At 37.3% G+C, this 12,596-nt stretch overlaps 1 protein-coding gene across 1 annotated transcript; it reads left to right on the forward strand.

Moving 5' to 3' along the window:
- Positions 1–8,220: 8,220 nt before the first annotated feature.
- On the forward strand, positions 8,221–8,938 carry LOC120539823 (G2/M phase-specific E3 ubiquitin-protein ligase-like). The gene is made up of 2 exons (XM_039770200.1): positions 8,221–8,442; positions 8,843–8,938. The coding sequence occupies exons 1-2, from the start codon at positions 8,236–8,238 to the stop codon at positions 8,906–8,908; spliced, it is 273 nt and encodes a 90-aa protein (XP_039626134.1). The 5' UTR covers positions 8,221–8,235; the 3' UTR covers positions 8,909–8,938.
- The last annotated feature ends 3,658 nt before the right edge of the window (positions 8,939–12,596 follow it).

The raw sequence follows: 12,596 nt of genomic DNA on the forward strand, positions 1-12,596 counted from the left end.
TAAAATATTATTGATTAGATCATGTGAGGTTTTAAAAAAGTTTTGAACAGATCCTCTAAGTGAGAATTTGATTTTTTCCAATTTGAAATAGTATATAACATCAGTTACTGACTGACTTAAAAGATGGGGGCTAGGATTCTTCCCGTTGAACAAGTTAAGACTATGTGCTAATAGTGAAGTAAAGGCAATTACAGTTTGTTTGTCCTTCTCCACTTTAAGCCCATCTGGGAGCACACCAAACACAGCTGTTAATCGATTAGGAGGGATTGTAACACCAAGGCGGTCTGATAGGCATTTCAAAATTTTTGTCCAGAATGATGATAATTTAGTAGATGCCAAAAACATATGGCCAATGAGGCTGGAGCTCGATTGAAACGTTCAAAGGTTGGATCTTTCAGTTTTTAGCTGTTATAAGTTTCTCTTCATAAATTCAGAACAAAAGTTGAGAGTAGCTTCTCACATACACAAACACACAAACAACTAACACACACAAACACAAATGAGTTATTGTGTGCAAGGGTAAAGTAGTGCAGACTGGCTGTGAGGAAATCAATGGCACTATAACAGTACAGGTGCTAAAAAATTAATAACCAGCTAAAGAACATATTCATCTTCACCACATTAATTGGAAGATCAGAATTCATAGGTTATGTGCCTTTATAGGAGAGAAAAGGATCAAACTAAGCTAGGGCAGATTTGTTTTTTATGTTGTTTGCTATTGCCCCTTGTCTGTATACACTTGCATTTATCCATCTTTTATTATCCTTATGTTATTTATAAATCAAATTATTTGGTTTATTGTAGCATGTGTTTGGGTTATTTGTTGAGGAATAGTCTATTTACACATCCAAAAGTGAAACAGGGAAAATAAAAGTTATTTAATGTGGATTTCATCCTTAAATTGTATTGATCTCTATATAGTTCTGGTGTCCTGGCATGAAGGTGAAATAGAGATTACTAACACACCACACACTTTTCATTTTTCAATTAAGGATATATTATTACTTAAGAAAACAAGCCATCTGGAAATGGTCATCTTGTACCCAGGTTATTTGTTTCTTTTTGTTACTTATATTTGTTGATTTTTATTTTGTCTAAGTGAACTTTTTATGGCCACAAGAGGGCACTCTTGTCAATCCTTCTATTGGTGATGAAGGTGGGCAATTAAAGACAGCCCCAGTCATTGAACAGTCTGCCATTAGAGATCCCTAGCGCTGAGCATGTGAAGCACAATACAGACCGTGAGACAGCTAAGAGGTTACACATAACATTTGCAAAAGTGTTTTTGACATTTTTCCTTATCTCCAATTAAGAAAATGACATAAGAGGTTACTTGGTACCCATCATATTAAGTGATCTGAAAAAACAATAAAATAGCTACTATAGAGAAAAACAAAAAACTAAAAGTGAGGATTTACTTGAAAAAATAGCCAATATAAAACTTCTAGCTTCACTGTCATCAGTGTTTGTTTTTAAGGGGTAGGCACTGTTACTGAAATAAGATTTGTGAATTCTTGTTCACATTTTGAAAGCACATTTTATTTTGGTGCAACTGATTTGTGCATTAATCAAAACTGAACTAAACATAAAGTTTCACTAAACAGAGTTATTTTTGAAGCACTGGCCATTTGTCTTTTTGGAATCATCTTTCCTATCATCCATGTGATGACATTATGCACCATGATGTTGTCAGTCATGAAGATGGTAGCAGATGTTGTCCGTATGCACAACATACCGTAACTGTGGTAAAACAGAGTCCAAAATGGCACGCATTAATGTACTTGAAATTACAATAAAATTATTCAACAAAAAGGAAAACAAAATTAATTCACCTAGAACTATGCATAAATGATTATAGGAGTCCAAAAACCAAAAATCATGCCAAAAGTAAATTTTATATTTAATTTCAATTCAATCAATCACATTTTATTATAATCTAACAATAATCAGAAGAAAGAAAGAAACGGTATGCAGCTAGATAAAATTCTCACTTAAAAAAACATGCATTTTTCTGTTTGTTTCTGAGCTCCTTTTATCACTGAGCCGGCCTAATTGCTAAAGGTACAAACTAGAAATTAAAAGATGCTGATACGGGTAACAGGTTTCGATCCAATACATTGCTCATGTACTTGTACTTGTAAAAATGTCCTGTTGCCTATAGCCAATAGTATTAACATGCACACATGGAGAACACAAAATGTCTGCAGTCTGGAAATTCTTTAAAATTAATAGATAGACAGATAGACAGATAGATAGATACTTTATTAATCCCAAGGGGAAATTCACATACTCCAGCAGCAGCATACTGATATAAAAAAATGTAATTAAAGAGTGATAAAAATGCAGGTATAACAAACAATAAGTTTGTATAAAGTTAATGTTCCCCCGCGGGGTGGAATTAAAGAGTCATATAGCGTGGGGGAGGAATGATCTCCTCAGTCTGTCAGTGGAGCAGGATAGTGACAGCAGTCTGTCGCTGAAGCTACTCCTCTGTCTTGTGATGATACTGTTCAGTGGATGCATTGGCTTCTCCATTATTGACAGGAGCCTGCTCACGGACATCAAGCTGTCCAGCTCTATGCCTATAATAGAGCTTGCCTTCCTCACCAGTTTGTCAAGACGTGAGGCGTCCTTCTTCTTTATGCTGCCTCCCCAGAACACCACTGCGTAGAAGAGGGCACTCGCCACAACCGTCTGATAGAACATCTGCAGCATCTTATTGCAGATGTTGAAGGACCCCAGTCTTCTAAGGAAGTATAGTCGGCTCTGTCCTTTCTTGCACAGAACATCAGTATTGGCAGTCCAGTCCAATTTATCATCCAGCTGCACTCCCAGGTATATATAGATCTGCACCCTCTGCACAGTCACCTCTGATGATCACAGGGTCCATGAGGGGCTTGGGCCTCCTAAAATCTACCCCCAGCTCCTTGGCTTTGCTGGTGTTCAGTTGTAAGTGGTTTGAGTCATACCATTTAACAAAGTCCTTGATTAAGTTCCTATACTCCTCCTCCTGCCCACTCCTGATGCAACCCACGATAGCAGTGTCATCAGCGAACTTTTGCACGTGGCAGGACTCTGAGTTGTATTGGAAGTCCGATGTATATAGGCTGAACAAGACCAGAGAAAGTACAGTACCCTGCGGTGCTCCTGTGTTGCTGACCACAATGTCAGACCTGCAGTTCCCGAGACGCACATGCTGAGGTCTGTCTGTAAGATCCATGCCACCAGGTATGAATCTATTCCCATCTCTGTCAGCTTGTCCCTAAGGAGCAGAGGTTGGATGGTGTTGAAGATGTTAGAGAAGTCCAGAAACATAATTCTGCCTCTGTCCAAGTGGGAGAGGGATCGGTGTAGTATATAGATGAAGGCATCCTCCGCTCCCACCTTCTCCTGGTATGCGAACTGCAGAGGGTCGAGGGCATGGCGGGCCTGTAGCCTCAGGTGGTGAAGCAGCAGCCACTCCATAGTCTTCATCACATGTGACGTCAGAGCGACAGGCCGGAAGTCATTTAGCTCACTAGGACGTGATACCTTTGGGACTGTTGTGTGATGCAAGATGTTTTCCAAAGCCTCAGGACTCTCCCCTGTTCCAGGGTCAGGTTGAAGATGCGCTGTAGAGGACTATCCAGCTCCAGTGCACAGGCCTTCAGCAGTCATGGTGATACTCCATCTGGACCCACTGCTTTGCTGGCACGAAGTCTCCTCAGCTCTCTGCTCACCTGGGCTGCTGTAATTGTGGGTGGGGATGTCTCTCCTATGCTGGTATCAGCAGAAGGATGGGTGGAGGGTGCAGTACTCCAAGGTGAGAGTGGGTTAGGGTGGTCAAACCTATTAAAGAAGTTGTTCATTTGGTTTGCTCTCTCCACATCTCTCTCGACGGTGTCACCCCACTTCGAGCTGCAACCAGTGATGATTTTCATCCCATCCCACACTTCCTTCATGCTGTTATTCTGCAACTTCTGACCCAGCTTTCACCTGTACTGCTCCTTCGCCTCCCTGAGCTGCACTCGGAGTTCCTTCTGCACACGCTTGAGCTCATACTGATCACTGCCTTTAATGATGAAAACCAAAGCCCAGCGGACTGTAAACTCCATCCATCCATCCCCTTCCACTTATCCGAGGTCGGGTCGCGGGGGCAGCAGCTTAAGCAGAGAGGCCCAGACTTCCCTCTCCCGGCCACTTCTTCCAGCTCTTCCGGGAGAATCCCAAAGGCGTTCCCAGGCCAGCCGGGAGACATAGTCCCTCCAGCGTGTCCTAGGTCTTCCCCGGGGCCTCCTCCCGGTTGGACGGGCCCGGAACACCTCACCAGGGAGGCGTCCAGGAGGCATCCTGATCAGATGCCCGAGCCACCTCATCTGACTCCTCTCGATGCGGAGGAGTAGCGGCTCTACTCTGAGCCCCTCCCGGATGACTGAGCTTCTCACCCTATCTTTAAGGGAAAGCCCAGACACCCTGCGGAGGAAACTCATTTCAGCCGCTTGTATTCGCGATCTCGTTCTTTCGGTCACTACCCATAGCTCATGACCATAGGTGAGGGTAGGAGCGTAGATCGACTGGTAAATTGAGAGCTTTTGCACGGTGGCCCTGAGGGGCAAAGCGTGAAAAAAGCACACACAATAAACATTAACAAAAAACACATACAACAAATTAATAAAAAACACGCACAACAAATTAATAAAAAATACATAAAACAAATTACTAAAAAAACACATAAAACAAATTAACATGAAACACAAACTACAAATTAACATGAAACACATAGAACAAATTAGAAAGAAAACGGAAGTGGACTCTCAAAACGGAAATTACATAATTTTAATGAAGAGAAAAGGAGAAGGGAGCTAGAACTTTACACACCCATTCAATCCATTTTGTTATTTCGCTAGTTTACACTACTGTACTGTGTTATGTAATATGTGTTTGTCCATTTTGTATGCGTTTCCATAGTTCAGCGGGCATTATTTTGCCAGAGGTGTGGAAAATCTGTAACTTTTCTGCCAGAAGAATTAAAGGACGCTGTTGGGTCTTCAGTGGAAAAATCAGAAACAACTCACAGAGGCAAGTATCAAGCCAGGGAGTGTCGTTTATGTAAACTTTATCGCAGTTTCTTAATCAAAATTCTTTACTCTGATTAAATGCAGAGACAGGGACAACCCTACAGGAGTTCCTGAGATTTCGAAGCTTAAAACAAAGTGAGCGGCTTCAGACATCAGTCAAGTGAAGAATTACTAAAAATGTTCAGGTACGTTTGGAGTTCTGCTGTTGACATTGTGGTGTGACTATTCACCAGCAGTGATCTTCACAAATTAATTTATGGAGAATTTTGTATTTTTTACAATTAGGTGAAATTATCACAATGTTTCTTTGTTAGTCAGATTTTCGTGGACGGCGTGAAATGAGTGTTTGTTAGGGAGATAAAAACCTATTTATAAAATGATGGCGATGGGACTCAATCAGGTGGAAATTGTGACTTCTTATCGAGATTATTTTAGCGGCACTCTAAGCCAGTGTTTCTGACCTTTTGGTCATTTCACCGACTGAATTGTTCACACTATAATGTATTCCCAATTCCACCCCATTTTAACCGGCAGTACCAACAGCACTGCGCGGTTATTTTTCCCGTTTATATTTGCGTGAATTTGACTAATTCGATTTATACGTGTGGGTCATCAGTGAATAGCTAAGTAAAACTGGGTCATAAGGCCATAAAGGTTGAGAACCACTGCTTTAATGCTTCCACGGTTTTACACTGCAGGTCCAGTTAAACTTCCAGACACACACTTGGAGCTAGGAGCGACATGTCAGCCCCTCCATTTCAGTCGAGATAGTAATTTAAATTTCGAATCGTAACATTTTACATATTTTGGAATTCAAATCTGTAATAGCAGCGTTACAACACACGGCTTTATTTTTTTATTACGTGACTGAAGTTAGCCGCCATTCGAAGCTACTTACTCGACTGGCCTTGCAGAGCAGCTGCTCGCTGCTTTGACGAAAACGCACTGAAAGTTCTTTTTCATATAGTGCATTTCTTACTTTACTGTTTGACCAGGACAAATACTGTACTACAATAGTAAAAATGTCAGCACTCCCCAGGATCCTAATCAGAAAGTTTTACCAGTCTAACATTGACCTGACCTTGAAATCTCAGGTCTCTGTGACCATTAAAATGAAATGCATATTCAAGCTGTCTACTCAGAGTTACACTTGAGACCTGTGTATTATCTCTGATGGGAGGTCTCAGTTGAATACAATTTATCTTTACAAAAAGAAAATTCAAAAAGCCTATATACCTGATCAACAGTATTAATTTAACAAATGTGTGTTCTGTATTTACACCTATGTGAAATAAAGCATATCCATTCCCAAAAAGTTTCTCTTTTTATATTAACAGTGTGATAGTTCAATAGATGTGTACAATAAAACTTTATCCATTAATAATGTGTGGAGTTGTGAGTGATGTCTTGTAATAATGAAGCATATAAAGCCTGATTTAGGATTTTGTAATATATGATGTACTTTCTGGGGCTTTTCTAAAACTTACAAGGTTCTACAGGTTTTGCTTACTTGAGAATGATTCAGGCAAAAGTGTGACACATAATCTAATAATTCCACAGTACTTAGTTTTAAAAGTTTTAATAAAATTCAAAGCTAAACAGTTCACACAAAAATTAAAATTGAAAAAGTTAAAAATGATTACAAGGAAAGGGAAAGTTGTATATAACTATATATATATATATGCGTGTATATATAATGTGTGTGTGTATATATATGTATGTGTGTATATACTGTATATATGTACAGTATGTATGTGTGTATATATATGTATGTATGTGTGTGTGTATATATATAAAAACAATAACAACAACATTTATTTATATAGCACATTTTCATACAAACAGTAGCTCAAATTGCTTTACATATTAAAGAATAGAAAAATGAAAGACATAATTATAAAAATAAATCAACATTAACATCGAATAAGAGTAAGGTTCAATGGCCAGGGGGGACAGAAAAAACAAAAAAACTCCAGACGGCTGGAGAAAAAATAAAATCTGTAGGGATTCCAGACCATGAGACCACCCAGCCCCTCTGGGCATTCTACCTAACATAAATGAAACAGTCCTCTTTGGATTTAGGGTTCTCACGGAAGGGCTTGATGATGATGATGGTTACGTAGACTTCTTCCTTTTAATCCGTCCATCATTGTTGGAGCATCATGAAGCTTTGAGTAGGTGGAGGTGGCGCAGGCCACCACCACAAAGAAACCGGAAAAAGAAACAGAAAAGAGAGTAGGGGTCAGTACCGATTTTAGAGCCACCATGAATAGTTATTATGATGAATTGAACATACAGAGTATCAGGATTAAGTTAAATTACGATTAAAATGAAGTTATAAAAGGCCATGTTAAAGTAATGTGTTTTCAGCAGTGTTTTAAAGTGCTCTACTGTATCAGCCTGGCTTAATTCCTATTGGCAGGCTATTCCAGATTTGAGGTGCATAACAGCAGAAGGCAGCCTCACCACTTCTTTTAAGTTTTGTTCTTGGAATTCTAAGGAGACACTCATTTGAGGATCTGAGGTTACGATTTGGAATATAAGGTGTCAGACATTCCGATATATAAGATGGGGCAAGATTATTTAAGGCTTTATAAACCATAAGCAGAATTTTAAAGTCAATCCTGAATGACACAGGTAACCAGTGTAGTGACATCAAAACTGGAGTAATATGTTCTGATTTTCTTTTCCTAGTTAGGATTCTAGCAGCTGCATTCTGCACTCACTGCAAACGATTTATATCTTTTTGGGTAGTCCTGAGAGGAGTGCGTTACAGTAATCTAGTCGACTGAAAACAAACGCGTGAACTAATTTCTCAGCATCTTTCAATTATAAAAGAGGTCTAACTTTACTTATGTTTCTTAAGTGAAAAATGCTGTCCTAGTGATCTGATGAATATGTGATTTAAAATTCAGATTACAGTCAACAATCACTCCTAAGCTTTTTACCTCCGTCTTGACTTTTAATCCTAATGTATCCAGTTTATTTCTAATAGCCTCATTGTATACATTATTGCTGATCACTAAAATTTCAGTTTCTCTTTATTTAACTTGAGAAAATTACTATTCATCCATTCTGAGATACTAGTCAGACATTGTGTTAGTGAATCAAGAGAATCGGGTCATCAGGTTTTTCTTTGAGTGGTGTGTGTTTAATTTCAAAGGTAGTTACAAAATAGATGGTAAAACCATTTTGTCTACTTTTAGGACTTGCCAAGGATGAGTATTACATCATTGGAAGAGTAATTGCTGTGTCACTTGTCCATGGTGGCCCTGCTCCACACTTTTTCTCCAGACATTTTGTAGAATACATCTGTGGTAAAACAGATGTTTCACCATCTATTGAAGATGTCACAGATCCAGACATTCAGAATGTGCTTCAGGAGGTAAGTGTTTTAATTTAATTTGATTAATAAATTGTCGTTATATCAGTAATGGAAATTTTGTAAAACTATTGTTTACAAATGGAGTTTAATGGAGTGTACTTTTAAAAATAGATAGTGTCATCCACATCTTTGTCAATCCTGAGAGACATCATGGCAAAACACAGCACAGTACTCCTTTTGGCTGGATGTCTTCATAGCATAAAAGACATCGGAGAGAGAGAAAGTGTTGTGCAAGATTTTTTAAAATGGTACTTCTTTTCAAGAAATGCTGCATGCATTGAAAGGTACGTAAAGCATAAAATTAAGCAAATATGCTGAGCAGTTTTTGATTCTCTAAAATGGGCAGATACATTTACTGTATATATGTGAAACATGACAGTGACAACTATTTTTTTAATAGATTCAAAGATGGATTGTCAACCCTCGATGTGCTTCAGAAAATTCTAGAAAGTCCATCAGCGTTTGAACCTTATTTGTGCTTCAGTACTCAAAATCTCAGCTCTGAGTTCATTGAAAGCATCTTCAGAGTTGAATTTAGTGTGTGTGGTAGCAACAAGAGACGCTAAGAAGGAAGGATAGCATCTTACTGGGCAGATTATCTACTAGATATTGAAGGTGCCAAACAGTGATTTTCTATTCTTATACAAAGGCATAGAAAGATATGTTTATTTTGCTACATATTAAAGTTATCTAATTTTAATAACTCAAATTGTGCAGATTTAAATTTGAAATTCATAAATAAACGTTTTAGATGTTTTCAAAAAAATTATATCTATTATTGTAGTACTTGATGGTTTCAGAACTAACTACTGTCATAATTGGCAATAAAATTATGTAAGAAGTAGTAAATATATTGTCTTAACATCAGAACTAGTGTATTGTTCAGTGTACTGTTCAGTCATAATTAGGCATGTTTTTGTTCTCTGTTTAAAGAAATACTTAAATCAAAAGTGATTTTAAAAAGCTGCTTTTTACTCAGTGTTATTTGTAGTTATCACAGAAAAGAATTTCAATCTCATGTTTCTATGGAGAAAAAAGATAAGAAAATTGCTGCTAAAATAGGTGTCAAATAGATTAATGCTGACCAACAGCAAACAATATCAAAACATAAAAACTCAAATTATTTGTGAAATTATCATTTTTGGTTAGAATATTTCTTTAGCCTACCTTGATGGTTACATCATTAAAAGATATTTCTGTTGTGTTCCCTTTGTCCTCCTAAGGTAACATCTCTTCTACAGATCCAACTTTAGAAGATATTGTTATGTTTGCAACAGGACTGAAGACGATTCCACCACTGGGATTTGAGCCAAGGCCAACAATAAAATTCCTGCATGATAATTCCCCGTTTCCAACTGCCAACACTTGCAGCAATACATTATGCTTGCCACTACATTCATCATATGACAGTTTCAAATTTCATATTAGCTTTGGAATTTTGAATTCTCCAGGCTTTGGGCTTTATTGATCAACAATTTGTTTATCTTTAAATGCAAAATGTTGTTTAATTGAAAGGCAATTTATTGATGTTGGCTGACTGTTTTATTAATAAGGTTGACAATATAAATGAAGTATTTTGCACATACAAAGTATACATTGTTCAAAGCTATTGTTACTGCTGGTGGTTTACAGGTTGAAGTTCTTCAGTCAAAATTTATGTACTTTATGGCAAGCCAAATTAACATTTAAAGATATCTCAAAATGAATTACAGATATCTAAAATGCATCTGTTTTAAGAAATCTAAAAAGCATTTTATGATATTTCAAATAGATTTCAATCTTGAAATGATGTGCTGTACATTTTGAAATATGTGAAATGCATTTTAAGATATTTTAAATGCAATTAGAGATATCTCAAAATCACTTCCTGTAAAATTTCCTACTCTTTCAATGGGACTTCCTGTCTATTTTAAGATATCTCAACATCACTCCCTGCTCATTTCAAGATATCTCAAATACATTTTAAGATATCCTATAATAAACAAGACGTTCCATTGAAATAATAGGCAGTTTTACAGGAAATGATTTTGAGTTATCTTGAAAAGCATTTAAAATATCTTAAAATGCACAAAAGGTCAATTTAAGATATCTGAAAAAATTAATTTGAGACATCTTGAAATGCAGACACAATTATTTTGAGATATTTGAAAATGTATTTGAGATATCTCAAAATGTATTGCACATACCTTAAAATATGAAGGAAATTATTTTAAGATCTCTTAAGGCGAGTTTCAGGTATCATAAAAGTAAATTACATTTTAAGATATCTGAAATTCATTTTGAGATATCTCTAGATGTTAATTCGGCTTGCCATAGTACTTTTTTGCACAAGTTAACAAAACTGATCTAAGTGTTTTTTAACTTATACATGTTTTGCTTTTTCTGAAAGCTTGCATCTGCTGTATTGCTGTTATCAAACATTTGTCTTTTCCTTCAACTTAAAGAATAAATCCAGGGCATCTTCCCAGACTTGTGGTGTTTGAAGGTCATATTGTTCTTTCACATATGTGAGGTAATCTTGTATATCTTCATCTCCACAAAGACCAACAGTTTCACATTGGTCCCTCAGGTCCTGAAGCTGCTGCTGTGCAACATGAAAACCACAATCCCTTGACCAAAACCTATAATATAGGAATATAAACATTCAATGGCAAAATTAAATCTTTGCTTAAAAATATGATATATACTTAAACTGATACTAAAAAAAATAAATTAGGACCAGTACCTTAATTTGCTCAGTGAACAAGAAAGCCTGAAAGTTGCTAAATATCCCAATATATGAAATGATCAGAACATGTTTGGTAAATGTTGATAAATTACACAATAACTACAAATGTTGCCAACTCTCAAAGTTTGAATGTGCATAGTCTGTATAAACAACAGCCTAAATTATTATGCCATAAAACCAAAAAGGTGTGTATTTCTTTAAAACAATATATAGATACAATTTAAAGAACCACAATAAGGCAGGAACAATCCGTGTACATGGTGTCAGTCCATCACAGGGAAGCAAATCTTTTCCTACAAACGCAGAATCGAGGTTCGTCAGTGAGGGGTTTAATCAAATCTGTGTGTCGTTAAGCAGACTAATCAGACTTAATATGAAACCCCTCACATTGCAAAGTGCCAGTGTCAAATGAACTCTCACATTATTTAAGTAACCGTTTAAGGCTTAATGTTTATATTCCACTATTTTACTGACCTTCTTTGATCGAGGGCTATGCTACAGAGTATTGTGAAAGGCTGCATTGTTTGATCCGCTTTAGAGACACAGAAACAGACAGGCGTGAGCAGATGCTTGTAGCGGTTTATTATTGCAGCCGCAAAAAAGGCTCCAGTTTTCATTTTCATTCTCTTCCGTTCTCCCACATCCCACAAGCAGCTAACCACAGCAGAAAGCGCCAAAGTAACGTTAAATCAAGCGACATCCCTGATGGACATTCAAACAGTAAACTTGCAAATGTGTAATCACTACATAATTCCATACGCTATTTGGCTATCAGTGCATTGCAAGTTCTGGTAACTGAACGGCTTACTGAGGAAGGTCTCATTCCTAGTGAATTTCATAATATTGTTAAACGAACAGGCTGATTCTCACACACATTCACGCGTGTCACTCATTTCGAGAAAGCCAGTGAGAGTCTAGAATTGCTGTTCTCACGAGTGTAACTGCCTTCTCACCGATAAAAGGTGTTCGAGAAACCGTTCCAAGTACACCCTTGTGTTCGGTGTTTGAGAAACCTAAAACCACTCACCTGGAATATAAAGGTGACGGTTTTAACAACTGTGTTGCACTGTTATCAAAACAGTCGATTTTGTCTTACGTCCTTTTAAGGCAAAACCATCTCGTATTGGTTAAGACTCTTATTATGATACAAGCGTGTTTTTGATTTTAGCAATGATGGGCAACAGCTTGAGTTATGGCTTTACTTATATTGTACTATAAAAAGCAGAACTTTTGAAAGTAACGACTGCTGTTAATAAATATGATCGTCAAGGCTGGAAAGGCACAAATAACAACTGTACCCGTTGCCAGCCAATCAAACGCAACACTTGCGTGCACATATAGGATGGATTTGGAGCAAAATCTCCAAAAACTGTAATGCGGAAACGATGATAATCACTACGCCACCTACACAACCTTACATGAAATA

This window comes from Polypterus senegalus, chromosome 11 (genome assembly GCF_016835505.1).
Source record: "Polypterus senegalus isolate Bchr_013 chromosome 11, ASM1683550v1, whole genome shotgun sequence".
NCBI lineage: Eukaryota > Metazoa > Chordata > Cladistia > Polypteriformes > Polypteridae > Polypterus > Polypterus senegalus.